The sequence below is a fragment of the Canis lupus genome, chromosome 13, assembly GCF_003254725.2.
Source record: "Canis lupus dingo isolate Sandy chromosome 13, ASM325472v2, whole genome shotgun sequence".
In the NCBI taxonomy this organism is placed as follows: domain Eukaryota; kingdom Metazoa; phylum Chordata; class Mammalia; order Carnivora; family Canidae; genus Canis; species Canis lupus.
The window spans coordinates 21,817,669-21,844,996 of record NC_064255.1 but is presented as its reverse complement, the minus strand read 5'-3'; the positions used below and the strand labels follow the sequence as shown (position 1 = coordinate 21,844,996).

Genomic DNA, 27,328 nt, shown 5'->3' with positions numbered 1-27,328 from the left:
TTCTAGCCCCCCCCCCCCCCTCCCGGTACCGCGGCGGCGGGAGCGCCATGGAGACCGGTTGCTGGTTGCTGGGCGGCGAGTTCGAGGACGCGGTGTTCGAAGAGAGGCGGGAGCGGCGGCCGGGACCGGCGGCGCCCTACTGCGCCAAGCGCTGCGAGCCGCAGGTGAGAGGGCGGGGCCTGCCGGCCTGTCTCCCGACCCCCGCAGGCCTGGGGCCCCGGGTCCCGGGCGGCCCGCCGCCCCCGCAGGCCTCGGCTCCCCGAGAGGCCCGGCCGTTTCCGAACCTCAGCCGGTGGGCCTGGCCGGCGGCGCCGCGCTGTCGGCGGCGGGGGTCCCCGCGGCGCCCGGTCCTGCAGCCTCGGGTCACGACGTGCGCCCTCGCTGAGCCTGCAGCCCGGCGGGCAGCGCCCACCTCCCGAAGCTCACCTGCTCCCCAAACGGCGACGCCGCACCCGCCGGCCGGCCCCTGTTCGGGCACCTCCCCCAGCCCCGTCAGCCCGGCTCGCGGGGTCAGGGTGTGCAGTTATACCCATCTCGGAGCACACCTTGACTGCCGCTTCCTCCAGGAAGTCTTCTCTGATTCCTCCTTTCCAGCAAATATGTTTGTCTTTGCCTCCCTCCCTCCCCGCCCCCTTCAGTTTGTATTACAGCCCTTGCCTGTACCATAAAGCTAATTAATCGATCACATTAGAGCGGGGGGCTTAACTTTACGTCCTCCAGTGCCTGGCAGTTTCTGTTCATAACAGGAGCTCCGTGAATATTTTGAGTCCGTAGAATATTACTTTGTATTATTGCACATATGTAAATCTCCTCTCATGTGTAAGAACTACCCTACTATGTATCAGAAACTCACCTGTTTCTGGAAATGCTAGCTAGGTTCCTTTTCTGGTATTGTCTTCATGTTTCCTTAAAACCCATTGTACTTAAAGGTGTCGGGTGCTCAGTAGTGACCAGATTATGTTAGTTTTATTTCACTTCCCTTTTCTCCTTAACGCATACCTTCTTTCAGAGTTACCTGTAGTAGTTGATCATGCAGACTAAAAACAGGAACGGACTTGGGAAGTCATGTGGCGCAGCATTAAAAGCCATCGCCATGAGACAAGACCCTGAATTGCAGCCTTGGCTTTTACTACTTGCCTTTCAGAGTGTCAATTCCTTATTTGTAGTTCGGGAAAAATAATATTTGCTGGCTCACAGGGTCATTGTGGAGTGCGATGGGTGAGATACTTTGTCAGGTGTGATGTGCTGCACACTCACAGGTAAAACCCAAAATCACTTGTCTTTAGGATTTGTTTGGTATAGGATACTGCTCATAACCTCAAAGAGGCCTTCCTTACTCGAGTCATGTTGATTTCCCTGGGTGAAAAACCTGGAGCCTGGGTTAGAAGATTTCTGCTGTCCCTGCCCAGATTCTTTGTGGGACAGAGGTTGGCCTTATCCAGCACTTCACCTGTTAGTTCCACGTTTGCTCACAAGCTTTCTCTTACCAGAAAGGGAGATTTGAAGCCATTTCTGTCTGAATCATTGTGGACCTGCAGCGTATGTGGGAGAATAGAAACAATCATTTGAAAGCCAGTTTTTCTCCATCATTTCCCAGTGGGATCATGAAAATTGGAAGAAGGGTTGCAGTTAGGTGGTTATTGTTCGGTAAGTTGGGGCTGGCACCGTGACTAGAAAGCAGCAGAGCATGAAGGAAAATTATGGATTTAGTACCTAGACTTGTTGACTTAACGCAACACTTAAGGGAAACAGAAAAACAGCACTTACTAGCTTTCTTTGCTGGGATGGAACAGGCCAAGGAGATAAAGTGTTTTACTAAGATGATGGGAGGGCACTGATAGCCAGGCAACTCTTAGAAATAGGACCAAGCAATTTTGACATGATGGTACCACCACCACAAATGCAGTTGCATTTTAATAGCATTTACCTGGGGATAGACTACATCCAGCCTCAGTATGTTTTACTGTGAGTAAAAAAGGAGATTGAGCTACTGTGGTGAAGCTGGAAAAACTGGCACACAGACTGCTTTTTGTTATGCCTTTTGCCTCATCTTGACGTTCTTTACTAACCAAGTCCAATGTCACTTTCCTTTCTAATAGGGTTTAAATCAGTAGAAAAGTGAATAAAATATTCCAGAATGGCATTTCCTCAGACTTCTCTTCTATAGGTCCTTGGCATTAGATTGCACAGAAACCTCCTTTCAGCCTTAATTTCAGTCTCTTTGGTTAGAGTCTACCTTTGCTTTTATGACATTTTCATAAAAGCACTGTAAATAAAGGTAATTCCTCTTTCCTTTGTCCTTTCCATAAAGCGTTGTCAATCCCTGTTCCATCTACTCTAAAAGTGTCTCTACAGGGAAATGTGTCTCAGTCTAAAGAAGCATTGGTGGGATCCCTGAGTGGCTCAGCAGTTTAAGCGCTGCCTTCAACTGGGGGCGTGATCCTGGAGACCCGGGATCGAGTCCCATGTCGGGCTCCCTGCATGGAGCCTGTTTCTCTCTCTCTCTCTCTGTCTCTGTCTCTCATGAATAAATAAATAAAATAAAATAAAATTTAAAAAAAGCAGCACTGGGAACTGTGCTAGTTAAAAATGTAGCTTCCCAGGCACCACCCCATTTCAAAATGCTCTAGATAGAACCGTATATGCCTGTGCTGCTTTTTCAGTCGAGGGGTTTCGTATTGGTATGTTTATTACTCAAAATAATTTATTTATTTATTTATTCATGAGAGACAGAGAGACACAGGCAGAGGGAGAAGCAGGCTCCTCACAGGCAGCCCGATGCGGGACTCGATCCCAGAACCCCAAGATCACACCCTGAGCCAAAAACAGACAGACGCTCAACCACTGAGCCACCCAGACGTCCCAACTCAAAATAATTCTAATGAAAACTAAACCAATGCTAAAATTGTCATTCTTGTTGGATGTTTTCCTGTGAGTCTCATCCTAAAGAAGTATGTCTCTCTTTGAGGTTTAATCAACTATATGTGGGAAATTGCTTCTATTTAAGTAGGTGGAAAAGCAAAACGTAATTTCTGTAACATGCTATTTTCACAATTTCTAGTGGTTTGATGAAGAAACAGGGAACAGTGATGATGTTGAAGCTCTAACTCTGAAGAAATTCAAAGGGGACCTTGCCTACAGACGGCAGGAGTATCAGGTAGAGTTCAGCTCTGTGAGGTTGCGCTACTTGACATAAGCTCTTGTTCTGCCAGTTGTAGGATGTTAGTTGTGAGCATGTTGTTTGTGAGGGTGAATTTGATCTGTGATAAGTGTTTGTAAACTCAGAACCCCAAGTTTCTGTCCTTTTCTACATGCCTCTATGTTATTTGTTTTGTGTCCTGTATCTACGATATAGGGATCTTTTTGGGATCCTTGCAGGTCTGTTTCCCCAGGTTCTGTTACCTCCTCATTCTGTGGGAGCCTCTAGTACAGATTCCTCACAGAGTCACGGGGTAGGGCACCCCAAAATGTGTAAGAAAAGGGAAGGACAAGTAGATACCATCTTGCTTTACATAGAAGATCTCATTTCTTCGCAAGAGTCTTGTTGTTACTTTGCTGATGAGAAATGGCAGGTAGTGTAGCAAGTTAGTGGCACAACCAGGATTCAATCCTGGTCTATTTGGCTTCAGAAAGCTTTTCCTACCCTATGGTGATATTTCCCATGGTGGTAGCGGTTATATTCTCCAGCCATTTCTTTTCTACCTTTTAGAAGAATAGTATTGACAAGTTACTCAAGCCTTCCTTGGTTCGTTGCGGAGTCCATTATCATAATACCTTCTGCCAAGAAAAAAGTCATCCCTATAACTGAATCCTTATTTCTACTATATTTTTGCCCCTCTTTTTATTCCTTCTCTTCATTTCCTTTATGTAACAAATAATTGGCAGAAAGCACTGCAAGAGTATTCCAGCATCTCTGAAAAATTGCCATCTACGAATTTTGCCATGAAGAGGGATGTCCAGGAAGGCCAGGCTCGGTGTCTGGCTCACCTGGGAAGGCACACAGAAGCCTTGGAGATTGCTACAAACTTGGTAAGTGGTTTGGTTGCTTATTTTCCTTTTGCTTTCTTGGGATTTTTGAATAGTTTATTTTCTAAAACAAAAACAAAAACAACTTCTTGCCAGCAGCAAAATTTGCGGGTTTGGATAAGTAGAGGAAAATCGTCAGTGGTGCAAGAACTTTGTAATGAACAGTTCAGAGCTCTAGACAGTCATTTTCTTGTAACATTTTTTTCTTTCCTGTGTTATGCCTAAAAATCTCATTTGTAAAGGTTTTACTCTTGTTAGGAGTAAACATTCAGAGTAGGAAGATCATCAGTAACGTTTATTTTATTTTATTTTATTTTATTTTATTTTATTTTATTTTATTTTATTTTATTTATTTTATTTTGATTTATTTATTTATTTATTTATTTATTTATTTATTTATTTTAGATTTTGTTTTCCAAAATTTCTACAATGAACATGGATTACTTTTGTAAACAAGAAATAAAGTTAATCAAAAAAAAAAGCTAGATACAATACTGAGCCAAGCTTAACAGCCTTTTTTATTCTTAAATGGAATTCACAGAATCCCTTTTTAAGGGATGAAGAAAAGCAGTTATTTGCAGTTCTAGATTCTGCTTGTTTTTGTTTTCAGATGAAAGCATTTTTTAAATTTACTTCTGGTTTTTCTGTGTATAAATTTTATATAAGGATTGGTCTAAAAAGACCAATCTTAGTTTATAGATGACCAGTTTTCTTGCTCAGAAGGAATTAAAATGAGGTGCCAAGACACTGATCCATGATCCCGGCAGTTGAAGTTGCTGGGAGGTCAGCCTAAAGTATGCATCCGATTGAGCTGTCCTCCTCCATTTCACTAAGAGAAATCCCTAAATTTACTTGCTGGTGGGTTTACTGCCTCAGACCTCAGCCTCTTGCAGTGAGAGCAGACCTTGGAATTTGTCTTTAGAATGTGGAAAACAGCTATGTCTTCTTCTTTTTCTCCCCTTTAATAAATGCAGGTTAATTCTTAAGCTGGAAGGTAAGATTAGCTTCTTCAGAAGCACGTGGCACAGTGAACTTGATGGGATTTAACAGCATTCATTCTCTGTCTCTGGGGTCTGCAAATTAGCAGCAGCTTTGGCCCTTTGTGCCTTTTTCTAGACATCAGTCACGCGTCCTTCGTTCCTGTTCTATGCTCTCTCTCCCCTCTCTCTTCCTGGCATCTCTTGCACCACTGTGCTCTTCCCTGCCTAACCTACTGAAGGCAGTGGCAGCAGCATTAGTGTCTGGATCATTTCTGTGGTTCCTTCTAGCTTAGGAAGTCTGTTTCTGTGGCTCAGAGAAACATCTGTTGCCTGTCAGCAGATGCCAGCTGTCCAGAGCTTAGGATGTTATGAAGCAGGAAGAGGGACCAGTCGGAAGACCTTCAGCTCCCCTGCCAGGACTGAGAACTATCCATCAGGCTTGTAGGCCCCTTGTGGGAGAACGAACCAGCAGTGTAGGCCAGTGGCTTTCACTCTTTCTTTGAGTCTCTACATGACCTCCGACCTCTACCAATTTGCATAGTTTCCCATTGCCTGGTACCCCGTGTTTTGTTTTATTTTTTAAATTTCTTCCTTACAGACCTTTCTCTTTTGTTATTAGCTTTGGTCCATTTCTGTTTTTGTCTCGGTGGTTATTGTCCTTTTGTGTTCTGTATGGGGGACAGGTCGGTATATTGCATTGAATAAAATACACAGTCCTAGAGTGCCCCTCAGGATGCGAACACTTTATGCTCACAACTTCTAATTCACTCTCTTCTTAATGATTTTTGGGCAGAATTTGTAATAGAACTCATTTATATTTTATCATTTTAAATAATTAAACATCTTACAGTAACTGATAGGCTCATGAGATAAGATATGGTAACAATGTTGTTTTCTGACGGTAAATGACTTTTTTTTTTAAATGTGTGTACTCTACAAATGTTGCAGTCCTACATGCCCAGTTCTGGGTTCAGTGCTAAGGTGACAGATGAAGCATATCCATACCCCCCCGCCCCAATACACTGCTCATCTTGTATCTGGAGGGAGAATCCCAAGCCAGCTAACATGCGTCAGCTCTTCTAAAGTACCCTGCATCCTGTGCCTTCTGATATGACTGACTATAGCTCTGCTACTTACTAGCTATGTAGGCAAGCTCTCCAACTTCTCTGCTATGACTCGGTTCCCTCTTCTATGAAATGGGGATAATAATGGAATCTATTTTAAAGGATTGTCATGAGGAATAAATGAGTATAACTAGTGCATGACACATATTAGCACTCAATAAATATATTTTTTTAAGATTTTATTTATTTGGGATCCCTGGGTAGCTCAGTGGTTTGGCGCCTGCATTTGGCCCAGGGCGCGGTCCTGGAGTCCCAGGATCAAATCCCGCGTCGGGCTCCCGGCATGGAGCCTGCTTCTCCCTCCTCCTGTGTCTCTGCCTCTCTCTCTCTCTCTCTGTCTATCATAACATAACATATCATCTCTGTCTATCATAAAATTTTATTTTATTTATTTATTAGAGACAGAGAGAGAGAGAGGCAGAGGGAGAAGCAGGCTCCATGCAGGGAGCCGGACGTGGGACTCAATATCCGGTCTCCAGGATCATGCCCTGGGCTGAAGGCAGCGCTGAACTGCTGAGCCACCCGGTCTGCCCAGCACTCAATAAATATTAACTGTTGTCATCATTATTGCATTTCAGGAGTTGTATTATTCTGGGAAAATCACACAAAGTCATTTAAATGGAATTTAATTTCCATAGAGTTATTATTTATGCTGTAAAAACTCTTCCATCAAAATCATAGTTTGTATGTAACAGCCTCTACCCCAACATACATTCTCAATATGAAATGTTGTTAAATAGCATAAAGCACTATAGACTAGTTGTAGAAGAAAGGTAGTATTTCTTAAAGTCTGTGTGTTGTTCTCCTTATAAATAAACGACATGAAGATGTATTACTTAGTTACTGAATATCTGCTATGTCCATGGTGCTATGCTCTCTACTAGGAATTCAGCATTGAACAGAAAAACTTTTGGGGGGAGAAATGAGAGAAGTAAAAAAGCAAGAAACAGATTCTTAACTACAGAGAACAAACCGATGGTTACCAGAAGGGAGGGGAGTGGGAGTGGAATGGTGGGTGAACTAGGTAGTGGGGATTAAGGAGTGCACTTGTGATGAGCACAGAGTGATGTGTGAAAGGGGTAAATCACTATATTGTACGCCTGTAACTAATAAAACACTGTATGTTAACTAACTGGAAATAAAATAAACTTAAAAAGAAAAAAATTATAGAAGATTTCTGAAGGGAAAAACTTTAGAAAAAAGAGTTTTATATGTGGTCAGAACTAAGGTTGAAATAAATGAGTTTTAAAAAGTAAACAAAAAAAAAAAACCCTTTTGGAACCTAATGTTCTGTTAGGAAGGACAAAATGCTAAACAATAGTAATAAAACCAAATATATTTGTCTTTGGGAAGTTGCAGTATCACCAGATAGATTGCATGGAGCTTTATTTTCTGTATTCTCACTTAATATAGAAATATTTAGGATCCTCCCCAAGCTTTCACTCACTGGCCTGTTTCTTCAGGCTGCATACTGGGTAGTTTTACTTGTATTTCTGGCTCATTGTAGTTTTGTACAGGAGTTTGATCTGGATATTAGTAGGCCAAGTTTTCTTTAGGCTTAAAATTAACTGAAAGGTAATTTTAGTCTGCCATCTGCTCTCCACAGACTAACTTAGAAAAAGAAGCCTTGTTTTCCCTAACCCACAGGGCTTTTGCCATATGGCAAGTTAGGCAAGAGGTGGTGGCTCTGGTTAAAGAGACTTGAAAAGCATTTTCTGATCAGAAGGAAACCAAGCAACCCCTTCTGGCCAAAAATAATTGGCCTTGGTAATAGTTACCAGGGACGGCATTTGGATTCAATTATGATGCATCGTGAAGCACTGAGAGCTTCAGGGCTCTCCTGTTTAAGATGTCTAAGCCAAGTCAGATTTGGAAATGGAGTCCATTTGAATCCTCAAGGAAATTACCATTTGGATTTTTAGAAAACCTGGAATATTAAAATGGAACCGCTAGCCCAGGGTTAAAAAGAGTTGGCTTAGGTCTTTCGGCTTTCTGGCTAAGACAATGAAGATTACAATAAAAATTGAAGATAAACTGCCATTTTATGATTTGGGTGCTGAATTTTGTCAGGCCACTGTCACATGAATTATGTTACAGTTATGACAGGATGTTTGGGAGTGTCTGGTGGTTATTTTGGTAGGTAGTATGTATTTCTCTAGGTTTACAGCTTCAAACAGTTCTCTGTACTTGTAGCTACAGAAAGATACCTCTCATTTACAGCATACACAAGTTGGGTTTTTAGGCATCTCCATTTTTACATGAAAAACATTCTGCAGTTTAAAGTTTTTAACTCTTGGAGCCCCTGGCTAGCTGAGTCGGTGGAGCATGCAAGTATTGATCTCGGAGCTGTGGGTTTGGGCCCCACATTGCGTATAGAGATTGTTTAAAAATAGAATTTTAAAAAAATAATAAAGTTTTTAACTTTTTTTTTTCTCCTTAGGAAAATAAAGCAACTAACACAGACCATTTAACCACTGTGCTCTATCTCCAGTTGGCTATTTGTTCAAGTCTGCAGAACTTGGAGAAAACAATTCTCTGCCTACAGAAACTAATTTCTTTGCATCCTTTTAATCCTTGGAACTGGGGCAAATTGGCAGAGGCTTACCTGAATCTGGGGCCAGCTCTGTCAACATTGTGTGCGTCATCTCAGAAACAGAACAGTTTCACCTCCAGTGACAAAACTATCAAATCCTCCTTTCCACACTCAGGAAAAGACTGTCTTTTGTGTTTTCCTGAAACGTTGCCTGAGAGCTCTGTGTTTTCTATGGAAGCAAGCAGCAGTAATAACCAGAAGAATGAGAAAGCCATGAAAAATATTCAAAACTGTATGGCAGAAAAGAGAGAAGCAGTGTTGCTAGAGACTCAGATGAAAGCGTGTGCCTCTTTTATACGAACCAGGTAATGAAGATGGATTAAACAACACAGGGGACTAGGCCAAGGGTAAAGGTGTTATTTTTCTAATTTTAAACTTCAAAAAGTTATAGGCTAGACATTTGGTATGTTTTTGAGATTATTTTCCCTATAGTCTAGATGGAATCCTTTGAACATGTCCTTTTAGTAAGATTTAAAAACAAAACTATGTTTGCTCAAGAATATGATTTGTTACCATTGCTCCAGATAAAATGTTAAAATTCAAAAACATTAAAACTAGAAAAAGAAAACTAAATGTATAAAACATTAACAGAGGGGAAGAGGTATTTTAAACAAGGAATTTTTCACTTGCAGTTTCCATAGAAATCTACTAAAGACCAAAATTTGTTCTTGTGTTTGAATCACTATTAATAATATGAATAAACACTGTTTAACTCATTCTACAGAGAATTCCTGTGGTTTAGGGACTCCAGACACTTTAAATCCATCGTAACAAGAGTTTAAGAGAAAAAAAAAAAGTTTAAGGAAAAGGGGAACATACACTTGACCAAATCCCATAATTTATGAAAGAAACAGATTCTCTTAGGTCTCACATGATGCCAAAAAGGGAGTGCTTTTGTTGTTGTTGTTGTCGTCATTGTTTTTAACTCTGGAGAATTCTAGAAATATGAACAGTGAGGCTCACTGAGAAGTGGTATCTCTGAGGCAAAATTGTAAACTTTATTCAGCAGATGTTTAGTGTTGACTGTGTTACTTTGTGAATCAGAAATATGTTGAATCAGTGGTATGCCAGGCACATGCGGGGTGCTGGGATCATAAAGATTGTTAAAAAGAGGCCCTTTTTGGGACCCCTGGGTGGCTCACTCAGATAAGCACCCACCTCTGGCTCAGGTCATGATCCCAGGGTCCTGGTATCCAGCCCCACATCACATCAGGCTCCCTGCTCAACAGGGAGTCTACTTCTCTCTCTCCCTCTGCTACTTCTCCTGCTTGTGCTCTCTCACTCTCTTAAAAAAAAGATTTTATTTTTCTTTTTTATTTTTTTATTTTTTTATTTTTCTTTTTTAAAAAAGAAAAATAAAATCTTTTTTTTTTTTTTTTTTTTTTTTTTTTAAAAGGCCCTTTCCTTACACCACTCAGTGCTCTGAGGAAAATACATGAAGAGTCAGTGACAGGTGGCACAGGTGCTAACGGGTAGGTGAGTGGAACCCTATGGGGACAGGTAGCAGGAGCTGTTTAGTGTAGCAGGAAGAAGGAAGCCTTTACAGAGGGAGTGATGCTTCTGCCGAATGTTTCTGGGAACCTCCATCAGCTGTAGAGAAATGTGTGCTAGAGCTTTGTATACCTTATTTCACTCGCTGCTCCCTGGGGTGGACATTTGGATCCCATCGGGGAGACTAGGCATCATAACTTAGAATTATGCCCAAAGTGGCACAGCTAGGAAATGCTGCCATGTTTTGGACCCAGGCCTTTGATTCCACAGCTTGTGTTCTTTCTGGGATATCTTGCTGACTCTGGAATACGTCTCCAAATGAGAAGAGGCTGGGTAAAGAGAAAGAAAGCCGAGTCCACGGGGTGGAAGGCCTGGTGTAACACAATCTGCTGCAATGACAGCAGCATTGGTGGTGGAGCTGGAGAGGTGCGTTGTAGACCATGAGCCAGGATGACATAGTGAGAAGGAGGAAGAGGGGTTTTGGAGTTAAGGTGTTAAAGAACCTAATAAATTGTTACTAAGTGAATGAGTGTGGACTCCTCCACTTGCTAGTGGTCTGATCTTGCACAAATTACTTAAACTCTCTGATCTCCAGTTCCTTCATCTTCATCTTCATGGAGAAATGGGGAAATGCCTTCTTCATGGGATCGTTAGAATTAAAGTATCTGAAGCTCTTGGTGTAGTGCACAGTATTTGGACAGCATTTGGTGAAGGCTGTACTTCTGTACTATTAGCATAAGATGTTAAACGTCATCTTAAAGAATTTGGTCTTTAGGCTGAAGGCCTGAATAGTATTTGAAAGTTTTAAATGTCCAAGTGGTATGACAAGAGCTGTGATTTCAAGAGAGAGATCTGGTGGCTGGCAGGATATTTTGGAAGAAGGAATAGGGATCCCGGAACACCGGTAAAGGAGCTGTGGAATCATCAGTGGATGGCAATCAAGACCTGATCTAGGACCTGACCCAAGAAGAAATGGACATCACTGCAGGGTGGAATAGCCCAAACTGAGTGACCAGCTGAGGGTGTAGGAAAGACAAGGAAGAGAGAAAAGGAGTCCAAGACCAGTCAAGGGTCTACCTTGGGTGGATGGTGGCACCTTTTGCTGCGACAGGACACACGGGACAAAGAGCAGAGCAGACTTAGGATGGCAGTGAAGATTTTCGTTCAGTGTGCTGACATTTGAGTGCCTGTAGGACATCCAGCTGGAGCTTTTCACAAGGAGGAGTTCAGCTCAGAAGAAGGGAGCTAGAGATGAAGGAGTTTTCAGGAAAGAAAATAGCAACCAGATGATAAAAGTCAGGTAGGATCGATTCTGAGATTTGAAAGTGAGGTCATTGCAGCCTTTGAGAAGGCAGTTTGAATGGTGATGGATGACGAGGCAGAGGGTTGAATGAGCATGACACGGAAGGAACGAGTGTAAGCTGTATTTTCAGGTACTTTCAGGAGGAAGAGTAGAAATGTACATCTTTGATATCCATCAAAGATAAAAGGGGTCACAAATATACATGCCTCCAGAGGCCAGGTAGGTCATATAAGTAAGCAGGTTTGAGTGAATGGGGGAATGTGGGTCAGAGCATGCTCTCCTACCAGGCTGTCCGGTGACTTCCCGTTGCACTTACATAAACGCCCCGCTTCTTTCCATGGCCTGCAAGATGTTGACCTTGCCTTTCCTTTTCTCCTCACTTACTGCAGTTATTTTTTCCTCTCTGTTCTAGCCACAGTGATCTTTATGATTTTCAAACACATCAAGCTAATTCATGTGTCAGGGGCCTCCTTCCGCCGGATATTCTGGTGGCTGGCTCATCATTAGATCTTAGCTTGAGTGGTAACACAGAAAAGCCTTCCTTTACTTCCCCACCTAAAGCAGACACTTTATTCCCCCTGCTTGGGTTGTTTTGTTTGTACAGCAGTCCTCACTGCCTGAAGTCATCTTATTTATTTGTGATATCTCTCCTTCTGTTCCATGAAGCAGGACCCTGTTTTTCGCCTACCAGTATCTCCCAATGCCTAGAATAGTGAGTGGTCCATTCAAGACGTGAAATGAGTGAATGGAAGAGTCGAGTGCTTATGGAATAGCAATAGAGACAGTGAGGCCTGAGGGAAATTGGGAAATTTTACACACTCAATATTTTTTTTAAAGATTGAAATTTTTTTTAGAGTGCGTGAGTGCGCAGAAGCCAGGAGATGAGCAGAATGAGTAGAGAGAATCTCAAGCAGACTCCCCCTGCTGAGCAGGGAGCCCGACATGGCTCAATCTCATGTCCCTGAGATCATGACCTGAGCCAAAAATCAAGAGTCAGCCACTCAAAGGACTGGGCTACCCGGGCACCCCCACATTCAATTTTTTTTAAAGATTTTATTTATTTATTCATGAGAAACACAGAGAGAGAGAGGCAGAGACAGGCAGAGGGAGAAGCAGGCTCCATGCAGGGAGCCCGACGTGGGACTCGATCCTGGGTCTCCAGGATCATGCCCTGGGCTGAAGGCAGGCACCAAACCTCTGAGCCACCAGGGATTCCCCCACATTCAATATTTTAAGAAACAATGAAGAGAAGAGCTGTGTGAAGAGGACACGAGGGAGGAGGAAAGAGAAAACCAGGTTATGCTCATGATGGGAAGGTAGTGGCGAGGCGGTTGCCAGATGGTCATCAGAAGCTTGTCAAAGATTTGACCTTGCTTGGGGTAATTAAAGTATGCTGGAGGATCTAATTAGTCCTTGAAGTTGAGTGGCTGTGGGTTTGGAGAGATTTAAAGGGTCACAGAACACGGACTTCAAAAGAACGCATCCCAGACACTTTGTGAGGAGGAGCCTTTGATTAGGAAGCTTGTCCTTTTCACTCCAAATTGTTTGTGCTTTCAATCACTTGACTTCCACAGGAAGCCCTTTTGAGATTTTGCCCTCTAAAGATTTATTTGAGAAGCTTTGGTCTATGAATTTTAGAAAAGATGTCTCTCCATTGCAGTTTGCTCCATTTGCTCAGGTAAGAAGCTTTAGGGATTAAAACGAAGGTGAGGATCTTCCTTTATCCTGGTAGGACTCCCATCCAGCCCAGTACCTGTGCTCTCTGCAAACATTTCCTCACTGCTTTCCCTTACCTGTTGCTCACACGTTGGAACTTAATGTTTTTCAGGCTTTTGCTTCAGCTCACCCAATCTCAGCAAACATCATTTGCTTTGGAGAAGAACTTAAGGACTCAGCAGGAAATTGAAGATAAAATGAAAGGGTTCAGCTTCAAGGAAGACACTTTGCTGTTGATAGCTGAGGTGAGTGTTCACATAAACCCCCAGGCATCAGAGGTATTTTTCTTGGCTCTGGTACCATTTTTTAAGAAACAGCCAAATCTCTACGAAGGGACTCTTTTTTCCCTGCTTCACATGCCTTTTGATCACTCAATCCCTGAAAGCAGCCTCTTCGTCATCTCTCTCCTGCAGCATGCTGGAGGCAGGGACTCTGTTTCATTTTCTTGTCGGTGCTTGTTAGTACCTGCCTGCTTGAACATCGTAAATGCCCAGTAACTGTTATTTGAGTGCTGATTAAACGAATGAATGAATGTTGACATTCTTGCAGCATTTCCGTACCTTTTTTCCTCCATTTGTCCTCAGAACCCTCAGCACGGCCTGTGGGACAGGTGAATCTGGGAGTGAGAATCAGACAGGTTAGGACCTGCCTAAGGTCAGATCATAAGCTGCAGTGCTAGATGGGAGCCCGTCCCACCACAAAGTCCATATTCTTTATTGCCCACTTTTCAACTACCTTGATGGTTGCAGAAAAATTGAAATGTCAAGGTTTTGACATTTGACTGTAACTGAAACTTGACAATACAGGTGCTTTTCCCATGCAGTTAGTCTATATCCATATCCATCCCACCGTCATTCTTTAAGAAATACTGCATATCTCAATTGTCTGGCTCCTTTCTTCCTTCAAACTAAGTGTCCACTTGGACCCCTTTTCTCTCTTATGGGGCCACGCTCTCCTTCCCGTTCTCTGTGAGCCTTTTTCAACCTTTTCCCTTTCATGGGCTTTTTCCCTTGAGCCCACAGACAGGTGTAACAGATAGTCTGTCCATCCTCAGTTTCCTGTAGCCTTCTTTAGCCTTTGCTTTCCTTCATCCTTATGTGGCATTTATAGCTATTAGCCACCCACTTTTTGTTTCCACTTCCCTTTACTTCAGAGAGGCAATATTAGTCTAATTTTCTCCTATTTTCCTAATAGTCCTCTGCCTCTTGGAACTTGCTGCTTTCCTCTGGGTCTTAAGTAATGACATCATCTGAGGTTCTACTTAGGTTCTCTGTTCTCTTTGCCATCTCCCACAGAAGTCATAACCACACTCATGGTTTCAGTGGTCACCTCTGGGTTGATTATCCTCCAGTCTGTATCTTTAGTCCCATCTCTGGAACACTTGTCTCACGTCTCAGACCAGTTACCTGGTCTGTGATTAAGTGATTTATCTGAAATGATAACTGATGATCCTACTGTCACTTCAGGTACAAAGTGTCTAAAATGGAGCTACTCATCAAAACACTTTCCAGTCAATCTTCTGTCAGTATCTAGCAGAGAGAAGTTGGAGAGAACCCTCTCCATGCTAGACTTTGTTTTTTTCATCACTGCTGTCTGTCATTCTGTTATCTAGACCTGGGGCCTCGCTAGCTGTGAGCCATCTCCCCTCCTGCAGGCACGCAGTCACCCTTCTTTCAGGTCCACCTTTCATTTCTCTTGCACCTCCAGCACCCTCATCCCTACCACCTCTGCTTGGCTCACAGTGACCTCCTGGCTTGGCTCTCCTTGCCTCCTTACTTTCTCCCCTCAGATCTGACTGAAACGTTGCTGCTGCTAGCTTTCTCTTACAACATTGCTTTGAGCGTATTACCTGCTTGCCCCAAAACCAAAGTGTGTCACCATCACCTCAGAGGTCAAGTCTATTTTAGGTGCCTCCATATGATATCCAAGGCCTCCCAGAGAGTAACCCCAAACTTAGGACCTAGTAATTCCTTACACAAATCTTTTGCATCCTCTAAACTGATCTGCCACATCTAACAGACTTGTGGGTTTTCTCATCTCCACCCACTTACTGTATTTCCATCCTCAAAGACCCCACTGAGGTTCTTCCCTGTAGGAAGCTTTCCCTGAACGTTCCTGTCTGTGGCAATGGCTCCCTCCTCTCAGCTCAGGAAGAGTGAAGTATTGAATAGGTAGCTCTTTGGACCCTATAAGAAATACAAGAATATGTCTCAACTTTTCAACTAGATTTTAGGTTTCCTTATAAGTAAGGTTATCCTTAAAAAGAAGACATCCTTACAAGATGTCTTAAAAATCTTCATACTCTTTATCTTTACCACGCTCAGTACATCTGTGGACTGAGTGCAATAGTAGTTCTCCACCTGGACAATGCATGTGAAGTACCTGTGGAGCTTTTTAACAAAGACTAATGTCTGGGGGCAGCCCGGGTGGCTCAGCAGTTTGGCGCCACCTTCAGCCCAGGCATGATCCTGGAGACCCTGGATCGAGTCCCATGTTGGGCTCCCTGCATGGAGCCTGCTTCTCCCTCTGCCTGTGTCTCTGCCTCTCTCTCTCCTCTCTGTGTTTCTCATGAATAAATAAATAAAATATTAAAAAAAAAAGACTAATGTCTGGACCCTCATTGGGATTATAATATACACTTCATTTTGTGCTCCATAAATCTTACTTGGTGACATGAGCATGACCCTGTGTCCTTAAATATCCTTTGATTGTATACATTTTTTTCTTCTTATCACTGTTTATTTGAATTAGGATCTAGGGCACCTGGCTGGCTCAGTTGGTAGAACATCCAACTCTTCTTCTCTAATGTGGGTATAAGCCTCATATTGGGTGTGGAGCCTACTTTAAAAAAAAAAAATTAAAGGATCCATATAAGATCCACGGACTGTATTTGGTTCTTCTGTCTCTTACAACTCTTTTATTCTTTTTTTTTTAATTTGTTTTTATTTATTTATGATAGTCACACAGAGAGAGAGAGAGAGAGAGAGAGGCAGAGACATAGGCAGAGGGAGAAGCAGGCTCCATGCACCGGGAGCCCGACGTGGGATTCGATCCCGGGTCTCCAGGATCGCGCCCTGGGCCAAAGGCAGGCGCTAAACCACTGCGCCACCCAGGGATCCCCATCTCTTTTATTCTATAAAAGCTACCCTTCTCTACTTTTTTAAGATGAAAAATATATAACATAAAATTTGCCATCTTAACCATGTTTAATGTACAATTCATTAATCACATGCACGGTGTTGTGCAACCATCAGCACTACTTCCAAAATTTTTTCATCATCCCTAAGAGAAACTCTAACCATTAAGCAATAATTTCCATTCCCTCCCAACCTCTAGTAACCTCTAATCTACTTCCTGTGTCTATGAATTTGCCTATATTAGATATTTCAAACAGTGGAGTCCTATAATATTTGCCCTTTTATGTCTGGCTTCTTTCACTTAATGTAGTGTTTCAAGGTTCATCCATTATTGTAGCATGTGTCAGAACTTCATTCCTTTTTTATAGCTGAATAATGTTCCATTGCATTTATGTATATGCCACATTTTGTTTATCCATTCATCTGTCAAATGGCACTTAGATCATTTCTACCTTTTGGCTATTGTGAATAATACTACTATGAACATTGGCATACAAGTATCTGTTTGAATTCCTGATTTAAATTCTTCTGGATATATATTCCTAAGAATGGAGTTTGCTGGGTCACGTGGTGATTCTGTTTAATTTTTGAAGAACTGCCAAACTGTACATTTCACCTTATACTCTTATTTTTACCTGACATAGTAACATGATTGTGTCCCCGTATCTTTTTTTTTTTTTTAAGATTTATTTATTTTAGAGAGAGAGCATGCCTTGGGGAGAGGTAGAGGGACAGGGAGGGAGAAACTCAAGCAGACTCTGCACTGAGTGCAGAGCACAAAGCCTGATGTGGGGCTTGATCCCATGACCCTGAGATCACAACCCATACCTCTATAGGGTTGTTTAAGTATGTCCTTTTTTTTTTTTTTTTTTTTATTCATGAGAGACAGAGAGAGAGAGAGAGAGAGAGGGGCAGAGACACAGGCAGAGGGAGAAGCAGGCTCCATGCAGGGAGCCCAATGTGGGACTCCATCCCGGGTCTCCAGGATCACACCCCAGGCTGCAGGCGGCGCTAAACCACTGTGCCACCAGGGCTGCCCAAGTATGTCCTTTTTAATGGTGGGATAGTGGTCCAGTTATAGCTTTGGATGAGCTATCATTTATTTACTTAAGTCCTCTATATTGAACATTTAACAAATATTAACTACCTATTTTAATAACTCTGCAAAAAAAAATCAGTGTATTCCTTTTAGAATAGATTACTAGGAATAGAATCACTGGGTTAAAATATATAAACATTTTTAAAGAAACTCCTTTTCCAAATTATGATTCAGAAAGCTGGTTCAATTTACATATCCTGTATGAGAATACTGATTTTCCTTCTCTAAATCCTATTTAGATTGAACCATATGAAATTGTCAAGTTGATCATTTTGACCTATAAAAACAGTTTTATATGTATTAGTCAACTTATTTTTCAAAATCTGCAATTTGATTAGTAAAAATGGCACTTTTTAGTGTTAATTTACTTATTTGATTACTCTTAAGATGAACAGTTTTTTCATGTTTATGGGCCATCTGTATTTTGTGAAATACCTAGTCATGCTTTTTCTTCATTATTCTGTTTGTATGTTTCTGTTTTTCTTAATAATTTTTAAGAGTTCTCTCTATACTAGGCTTACTAACCTTTTATATGTTGTAGTATTTTCTGAAGTTTATGATTTTTTTTTGATATATAGAAGTTTAAATTATTTTATATGGTCAAATGTTTTTGCAGATATTTTGACAACTGTGAATTATGCACCTGCTAATCCCTCTTTCTGGAATATTGTATTATTTGGATATTACTATTCAATTCTCTTTTTATTAAAAAAAAAGACTTTTAGGGTTATATCCTAGATTTTAAAATACTTCATTTAATTGAGTCCAAGAAATCATCAATTGTAAGACACATCATTATTTGATGGGCCACTAAAAAGAAAATTAAGATGCCATTTATGCTGTGACATGCTGGTGTTGCTTGATGTCAGAAATGTTAAAATACAAAACAAAAATTGTCTTAGAATTAATGAAAATACAGGGGGATCCCTGGGTGGCGCAGCGGTTTGGCGCCTGCCTTTGGCCCGGGGCGCGATCCTGGAGACCCGGGATTGAATCCCACGTCAGGCTCCCAGTGCATGGAGTCTGCTTCTCCCTCTGCCTGTATCTCTGCCTCTCTCTCTCTCTCTCTCTCTCTCTCTCTCTCTGTGTGACTATCATAAATAAATAAAAATGTAAAAAAAAAGAATTAATGAAAATACAAAGCTATAATAAATGCTGATAGTTGACTGGGAAAGCTATTCATCTTGTTAGCTCCTGCCTCAAATAATAAGTAGTCTTTGAAGATTTAAAGTCAGTGGAAACTGTTCTTTGGATGTGCTTATTAATCCACTATAATTTGAGTATTCATGAATACATTGGATCTCAGGGTTTGCAAGAAATTTAGGCATAATCTAGTCCAAATCCAAGTGACTTAAATTCTCTCTACAGCATCCCTGCCAGATGGTTCCCTAAACCTTTTGTGCCAATGGTATGAAGTGTGTTGGAACTTAATTTCAGTTCACTGTCCTTACCAAAGATGGGCTGATCACTTAGTGGGTTCAGGTGCAAGCTTTCCACATCTTAACTTTTGCGTGTCTTATCAGAGAAACTAACAAAATATCTGGGCCTGATTCTGACCAGTAGGGAGCAGTGTTGTGCCTTGGGAGGGTAAACAAGCTCCTCCAGGTCCTGGAGGCTGCTGTGACCTCTCCAGAGGGATTGAGTACTCTCTGGGTCAGGAGAGGGTAGGCCCAGCTACTTGCTACTTGCCTATTTGCTGCCTTTGACTTCTTTGGAGAACTTCTAAGAGGGAGAATCTATGCCCCCATCTCACCCCCAGCAGCAGTTTTCTGCCCAAGCTCTGCTTTCTGATTATTTTATGAGGAGGGAGAAGTACTCACAGATGTGTTCTTGCCAGCAAAAGATCATCTTTGATTTGAGATGGTTGACCGGGCACTCTCTGTAGGCTGAATAGCTGCCACATTGGTCATTTCAGTGATTTGTTCACTCAGGGGAAGATAAGAGGAGAAATAGGGGTATTTTACTTATGTAGTCCTTGGATCACTACTTCTGAACAAACATCTTTTCAATATGTTGGAATTGTTGGAATTATCCCCTAGCTGCTAAAATATTTCTGCTTGCTTTTTGGTATGAAATCCTTTACACTTGATGAATAGCATAGTCTTCTATTCCACGTCTGCTGCCCCTTTCACTGGGACATGTTTTGTTTTTTTCCTCCTGCTGCAGGTTATGGGAGAAGATATCGTCCCAGAAAAAATAAAAGATGAGGTTCATACAGAGGTGAAGTGTGTTGGTTCTACAGCCCTGACTGCCTTGGTGATTGCATCTTCGAAAGAATTTGAAGACAAGTGGTTCAAAAAGATCAAAGACCACTTCTGTCCCTTTGAAAATCAGTTCCATACAGAGATACAAATCTTGGCTTAGTGGTCCCTTTAAAAACAAAAGAAAACATCCTGCATGTTTTAATTGTCCTTATTTATTTCGGATAGAATCCATACTAATCATGGAATATAATAAATTTATTTATTTATTTTTAAAAAATTTTTTTGGAATATAGTAAATTTAAAATGATTGTTTTATAAAAATAGCTTCTCTTCCAGATTATTTCTACTGTGTCATTTCTTGATTTTTTTTGTTTCCATTGTAGATTTTTACCATTCACTTATCTTAAACCTACTATCCCTTTAGAAGGTACCTGTTGGGAAAGTGAATAAAAGAGGCTTTTAGATATTAATAGTTTTTTTTAAACAGGTACTGTGTTATAATCAGCAATAAAAGTATCCACATTGTTTAGGTAAATTCATCAGGAAAGAATGAGAATGTTGAAACATAAAGGTAAACCATTTCTAAGAATGATGTGTCAAAGTCTTTGAAGGCTCTGAGATTTTGTTTTGTTTTTTTTTTTTAATATTTTTTGTATATTTATTTATTTATTTATGATAGTCACACAGAGAGAGAGAGAGAGGCAGAGACACAGGCAGAGGGAGAAGCAGGCTCCCTGCACCGGGAGCCCGATGTGGGATTCGATCCCGGGTCTCCAGGATCGCGCCCTGGGCCAAAGGCAGGCGCCAAACCACTGCGCCACCCAGGGATCCTGGCTCTGAGATTTTGTATATGGGTCTGAACAAAGAGTGCGCATGGAGTAGGCTGTAGTATAGAAACTCAGGTCTCTCTCTCGTGGGCAGTACTCAGCATGCTGGCCTTGTGCTCCAGCGGAGGACACCTTCTCTTTTGTAAGGCTGTTTGCTGTGCAGGCATCATTGAAATTACAGTGTGGAATGAAGGGCAGTCTTGCTCACCAGAGGCACAAAAACGCAAGGCCCACAGGGCACTGTCATCTATGGTGATGGTCTGTCTTCCAGCCACTTGATTAGAGTCACAGTCTCTAAAATCTTCCATACAAAAGGCCATCATCTTACTCGCATCATCTGGAATGGAAGAGCGCCCTTATGAGGAGTGGAATTTAATAGTAAACCAAAAACTTCATCAAGTGTTGTCCCACACAGCTTTTTATTCTTCTCAGCAGAGGTAAAAGAATTCCAGCCCTGGGCAAAGAAGTGGAATCCTCGAGATTTCCCTTCCACTTCACCGGCTGCTTCACCCCTTCCCAGGCCCCTTCACAAAACAGAAATGTCTGATTCTCTTTCTATTTTGACTGGTCTTTTAGTATGTATGATAGCTTGACTAGCAATTTTAAGTTGTCATTTATCTCTAATGTGAAACAAAAGATTGGTATGATTAATAGACATTTTAATTTTTAGGAACCATTATATGGAAGCCTCTCAACAGCTCCCCATTGTCCTCCATCCATCCACTCACGGAGTCATGAACAATCACTGTGGAGCTCCTGTTCAATGACAAGCATTGTGTGGTTGCCGTGGAGACACTGGCTCTGGGAGTTTATGGTCTAGTTGCGGATGGCCCCCAAGGATATAGCCCAAACAGAAACCTGGTTTGCCAAGCCTTTGGCTCCCAGGCTCCCTCCTTCCCGGCTCCCCAGCTTTAAATGTGCCATAGCTTTTGCCTTCAGGCCTTCGCATGGCAGTTTGGCCTGGCACCTCTCCCCATCCCCTATCATAGGGCTGCTTCTCTAAGCCTTTCCAGTCTCTACTTCTTACAGCTTCCCAGAAGTCTTGACCTCCAGGTGGCAGTAGGTTTCCCTCTTTCATGCTCCTTCACTGTTTCACTCCCATATTGTTTCTCACTGCTCAGTTGTGATCACCTGCTTGTTTTTCACCGTAGACTTTAAAATTGTAAAACTAGGGACTAAGACTGTCTTTTTCATAGAGGTATCCTCAGGACAGAATACTCGACATTTCATTAAATATTTGTTGAATTTCTGAATTAACTGCATTAATACAGTTAATTACAAAACAGCGTCTTATTTTGTTGGCACAAAAACTTAATTCCCCAAAGACCCAACACAGTGCTGAGGCACTGGAAACACCCTGCCTGTTTCTCTTTCTGGAACTGAACACCTTCCCCCTGTTAGTCTAGGCCTCCTAGAAATACCCTTTTCCCTCCAGTCTGGCTTGGCTTCCCATCTCCATTCTAGTGCCCTTCTTGCTGCATCCATGCTTTTAGCTCTCAGCCCTCTGGCAGTCCTCCCAGATCCAGTGTCTGTGCTGTCCTGAACTCCCTGAGTGGTCTCCATGTGAATCTTCCCGCACCCCTGCCCCACCTCACTTTCCTGGCAGCAATATGATGATGATGTGTGTGAGAAGCCAGCCTCCTTCACCATGATGCTTGGCTGTAATGCAAGGCGGGGAAGGGCACTCAGAAATACTGGGCACCTCAGAGTTTCCTCACACACGTCATCTTGATCATTTCCAGCACAGATGGTGAAGGGCAGGGTTAACTGAGCAGTGATTATGCTAAAGAAAAATCTCAGGCCTGCCTACTTAGAGACCCCACCCTCTTGTCAATGAGTGAATCACAGGGAAGGTGAGCAAATGTGAACCAGGGGGATGACTGCACTCCAGGTGGGTGGGGTGGGACCCAAGGGCAATCCTCACCTCTTGTGACTCCCAAAAGGTCTGTCTGCAACATTTTCTCCCAAGGTGGAGTTTGTAGCTGGCATTTGAGCTGGTGAAAGTCCTTTGTCCTATATGCTCTCACACATCCACAATCTTCATACTGTAGCCAGAGGGTCTTAGAAAGATCGTTTTCAGTGCAGTAGTGGACTTCCCAATTCATTCCCACCCAAGCCCTTTGCCCATGCAGTTACCTCTACTGGGAACATTATTTCCCGTAGTCTCCCAACCCTGCCATTAGTTTCCCCTTCCTACAGATCTCAGCTCAGGGGTCATTCTCATACAAAATGTTCCTGATCGCACACTAGCTTAGGTCCCCCTTTAAATTTCATAGTGTTCGTGCTTTTTCCCCCAAAGCACCAGATGGGATTATAATTGAAAAAATAGAGGACTGGCCTTTGTCTATTTGGGACTCACTCTTGTCATTTTTCTCCCTCCTTAGCAGAGTGACTTTACTACCTAAAGCTTCAGTGTTGGGTCTGCTCAGCCCTTGAGTTAACAACCACCCGACCCCCTATCTCTGGGAACTACCCTCTCACCCTCACAGGTGGGTACCCGGCTGCCATATTTGTACTCAGTGACTCTAATTGGAGAGAGGATGGAGGGTTTACCTGGAAATGTCTCAGCCAATCAGAATCTCACCCAAGAGATTTAGAAATCAAAGACTCTTCTCCTGTCTGAAACTAACAGGGTCAAAACCTGGGAGTGGCTGTGTTCTGCCAAAGTAGACTGAGGAATGGACAGAGAAAGTCTACAGAGAAGGAGGAAAAGTAATGCCCAGATGCCCGGCTACTTCCTGATTGCAAGCCCTTCCTGTTCTCTACCCCCAGCTACATTCCTGGCTGAAGTCTCCATGAGACACCTGGAGTGTGGCGAGCAGAATAAGAGCCACCCAAGGATGTCCATGTCTTAATTCCCACAACCTGTGAATACATTAGGTTACACAGCAAAGGGGAATTAAGGTTGCTAATCAGCAGACCTAAAAATAGGGAGACTATCCTGGATTATCCAGGTAGGCCCAGTGTAATCACTGGGATCTTTCCAAATGGAAGATGGAATGTATTAGGGCTCTCCAGAGAAATAGAACCAGCAGGAGATATCTGTATATCTGTAGCTATAGATACAGATATATGTATGTACTTATCCATGTATATGTATAAATGTGTGTGTATATAGAGAGAGTTTTTTTATGGGAGTTGGTTCATATGATTATGGAGGCTGAGAAGTTGAAAGGCCTGAAAGTCAATGGGGTTAACGGTCTATGTCCTGATCTGCATACCAAAGCCAGAGAACCAGGAGTGCCAGTGTCCAAAGGCAGAAGATTGATGTCTCAGCTCAAGCAAAGAGCAAATTTGCCCTTCCTCTGCCTTTTTGTTCCATTCAGGCTTTCAGCAGGATGAATGGTGCCCACCTACACTGGGGAAAGTGATCTTCTTTACTCAGTTCGCAGATTCAAATGCTCATCTCTACCAGAAACTCTCAAAACACACCCAAAATAATGTCCTACTAGCTATCTGGGCATCCCTTCGCCTAGTCAAGTTGACACATAAAATTAGCCATCACATGGAGACAGAAGGAGTGAGTCAGGGTCAGAGAGATGCTATGCTACTGGCTTTGAAGATAGAGAAAGGGTCCACGAGCCAAGGAATGCAGGTGGCCTATGGAAATTGCAAAAGACAAGGAGATGGACTCTCTCCTAGGGTGTCCTGCTGGCCCAGTGAAATGCATGTTGGAGTTCTGAACTAGAGAACTCTAAGGTAATGAATGTGTGTAATGTGTGTTGTTTCAAGCTATGATGTTTGTAGTCATAAGTTGACTGCTTGAGCTAGTTTCAGCTCCTGTTACTTGCAACCAAAGAATCCTAATACAGGCCACTTGGGCCCCTTCAATCTCTGTTTTAGAATAAGAATTTGATTCTCAGAAGGCAATTTCTTTTATACATGACTTTCCTTTTTAAAACTTTGATAGAACATTATTGTAGAAGGTATCAAATAAAAAATGCAGCACCTGCTTTCAAGAGCTTCCATTCTCTAGCCGAAGTAACAGGACATCCACGTAAATAGTAGATAATGGGCAGGAGGGAGGTCTGGCTATTGCAGGGTACAGAGGAAGGTGGGGCTTCCAAAGAAGTTTCATGAAGGTGGAAACATCCGAGCTGGACTTTGGGAAGGGGAGGGTTTGCAGCAGGGTCTGTGGGGAACAAGAGGCAGGCATGTTGAGTTTCTCAGTAAGAAGATGTAAGGAGCCACCACCTGGAGGACGTGAAGGCTGGTTGTCCAGGTTAGCGGGCATGAGGGGACATGGGAGATGAGGCAGGGCAGGTGAGCCAGCATCACATTATGAAAGGTCATTGATGCCATGTAAAAAGTTTTACTTCACTCAGGGAACAAATACCAAACTAGAGAAAGTTTTTGAGCAGGGTTAGGGTTGTGCTTTGGTCTGATAAATCTGATTTTACTTTCCAAATGTTAAAAGTCTTTGAGCTTCATGCAACATGTGTTTGGGGGCTGGTCTGGGAAAGCTCCAGATATTGGTACCAATGTGGCCTCAAGATCCCCCGGATGTTCCAAGGGCCTTAGGGAATTCACATTGTTGTGAAGAATTTGTTACTCTTCAGGGCTTCCCATTACACTTAGAAGGCCAACTCCAACCAGCCTTTGCCTGCTGTCTGGCACGCTCTTCCCACCTTTTTCGTGGTTGACTGCTTCTCACATTCCAGTGTCCACCCCTGTCTCCCCTCATACAGGCCTTCCCTGCCCCCCGTCACTCTCAGACCCAACAAACCACAGATAGCAAGATGCAGGCAGGCAGCGAGGCCCTTGACGCTGCTAAGCTCATGGAAAGCAGGGAGCACATCCGCTTCCATCCACATTGGCCACCCAGCTCCTGGCACCGCAGAGGGCCAAGTTTGTGATTAAATACATGAATCCAGGCCCTTTTGGTGTGGAAACCGAGGCTGGCGTCCCAGGACTTGGGATAGAATAATTCAGCAAGGAAACGTGAGCTGGACGTTTCTTCACGCCGCCCTGCGGGGAGGGTTCCCAGCACAGCAGTGGCGGGCTCACCCCTCTGTGGGCTGCACTGCAGGGCCTGTGAGGAGCTCACACATGTTCTCGGAGAACAGCCCCCAGAGTAAGCCCCTGACTCTGCTGGCAGAGTTTGAATGGAGAAGGGCCGTCTCCGGAGGCCTAGCTGAGCTGACTCAGCTGTCTGTTGTCCCACGGCAGGGCAGGAGGGGAGTGCCGTGGGGACAGGCGGGGGGCAAGGGCGGGGCTGGAAGGGGCAGCCCGGTGTCCAGGCCAGGCTGCTCTGGCCACGTGGGCCTACGTGTCACAGCCTGTATTCCGTTCCCCCATCCCGCCCCGAAGTTGTATGTTGAAGGCCTAGCCCAGTACCTCAGAATGTATTTGGAGATAAGGCCCTTAAACGCCTGGCACCGAAATCAGTGTTAGCCAGGGTTGTCTGGGGCAACAGAACCTCAATATGCCTATTTGTACTTGTATCTGTACCTGTGGCTCTGTCTGTCCAGAGAGATCTAGTACATGCACTGGCTGATGTGATTCTGGAGGCCGGCAAGTCCCAAGGTCCGCAGGGTGAGCAGACAGGCTGGGACCCGGGGAGTCCGGCGTGAGGTTCCAGTCCAAAGGCCAACAGGCTCCAGGCCCAGGGACAGCCAGGGTTTCAGTGTGAGTCTGATGACAGGAAAGACCTATGTCCCGGTTCCAAGGCAGTCAGGTAGAAGGAGTGTCTTCCTCCGGGAGGGTCAGCCTCAGCGTGGCTCCTGCAGACGCCCCTCAGCACGCCCTCCCGAGGGGAGAGGGAAGGGACGCGCCACCCACCTCGGAAGCGACATGTCTGCCTCAGGCGAAACACAGCAAACAACAAGAAGAAAGGAGGTTGTGTTTATGCTCGTGCATGTGTGTCTGCGATATTTATACTCTCTGGTAACAGTTTTTCTGACACACATACGCTCTTCAGGAGGAAGCTGAGAAAGTGAGTGGCAGTTTCTCTGTGTCCAACAACTTCTTGGACCAAGTCCAGCAAACGAAGTGTTTGAAGATGTGGCTCTGGCACCTTCCGTGACAGGCCAGCATGGCAAGCAAGGCTGGGACAGGGAGCCCACGTCGAGGTGAGAGCAGGAGCCGGGAGAGGAGAAGTCATCCTGCGCTGTGTCAGTGTCCCCAGCAGGAGCCAAGCCCCTCCGGCAGTCAGGTGGCACTCACTGTGGGCTGGGACCACCCAGGCGCTGAGGTTAGGGCCCCCGGGGCCAGCAAAGGTAACCTTGGCCTCTGGGCTCTTACGGTGCAGACAGGGCGATAAAAGGTCAGTATCTGGTGAGGAGCACATGAGCACAACAGATAATTTCTAGGAGAGGCTTGTGGGACTAACATTTCCAGTCAGTCCTGGCTGATAATCCTTCTGGGTAACATGAGCCCTCATCCCCGGTATGGGGCGTGCATCTGGCCGTCAGTGACGCCCCCCTCCTGCCCCCCACCATGCCTGTCATACTATTTCATTCTCTCATGTTCTTCACGATGGTGGTTCATGTGGGTGTCACGCCTCGGCCACCTTTGGAGTTCTCCAGGACAGACGTGAGTCTGGGTCCCTGCCTGGAGCTGAAATGGTGTCAGCACACACATGGCAGGTGTCCCCTGGCTACCGTCGAATTTCACACGGTGGCAGAGATGCCATGTGTTTAGGACAGCCCCCAGCGAGCAGGGCGGCCAAGGCAGGTACAGGTGTGGTTTTAGCCCAGAGCAGAATTAGAGACAGGGCATACTGGGTTTGGGAGGATTGGAAACTTGGATTAGCATTTGCTTTGATCCTCAGTCACCCCCTTGCCATGTGTGTAAAACCCTCCTGGTGTCTGGTGGAAATAGCGTCTT

The 27,328-nt window shown here is 43.7% G+C and overlaps 1 protein-coding gene and 1 long non-coding RNA gene across 5 annotated transcripts; one reads left to right on the top strand and one right to left on the bottom strand.

Moving 5' to 3' along the window:
- Window positions 1–20,013, top strand: C13H8orf76 (chromosome 13 C8orf76 homolog). Of its 4 annotated transcripts, none has more exons than XM_025450229.3 (6): window positions 3–164; window positions 3,062–3,157; window positions 3,886–4,029; window positions 8,622–9,028; window positions 13,346–13,478; window positions 19,636–20,013. In XM_025450229.3, the coding sequence occupies exons 1-6, from the start codon at window positions 48–50 to the stop codon at window positions 19,831–19,833; spliced, it is 1,095 nt and encodes a 364-aa protein (XP_025306014.1). In that variant the 5' UTR covers window positions 3–47; the 3' UTR covers window positions 19,834–20,013. The 4 variants fall into 4 exon arrangements, with proteins under 4 accessions (XP_048948655.1, XP_025306014.1, XP_025306013.1 ...); XM_025450228.3 differs by having other exon boundaries at window positions 8,571–9,028; XM_049092697.1 differs by lacking the exon at window positions 3,062–3,157 and having other exon boundaries at window positions 5–164; window positions 8,571–9,028.
- Window positions 19,199–25,473, bottom strand: LOC125752323 (uncharacterized). The gene is made up of 3 exons (XR_007401538.1): window positions 22,425–25,473; window positions 20,709–20,837; window positions 19,199–19,395 (listed from the first exon to the last, which is right to left on the bottom strand). It is a non-coding gene; the product is annotated as an uncharacterized LOC125752323 (long non-coding RNA).
- Between the last annotated feature and the right edge of the window lie 1,855 nt (window positions 25,474–27,328).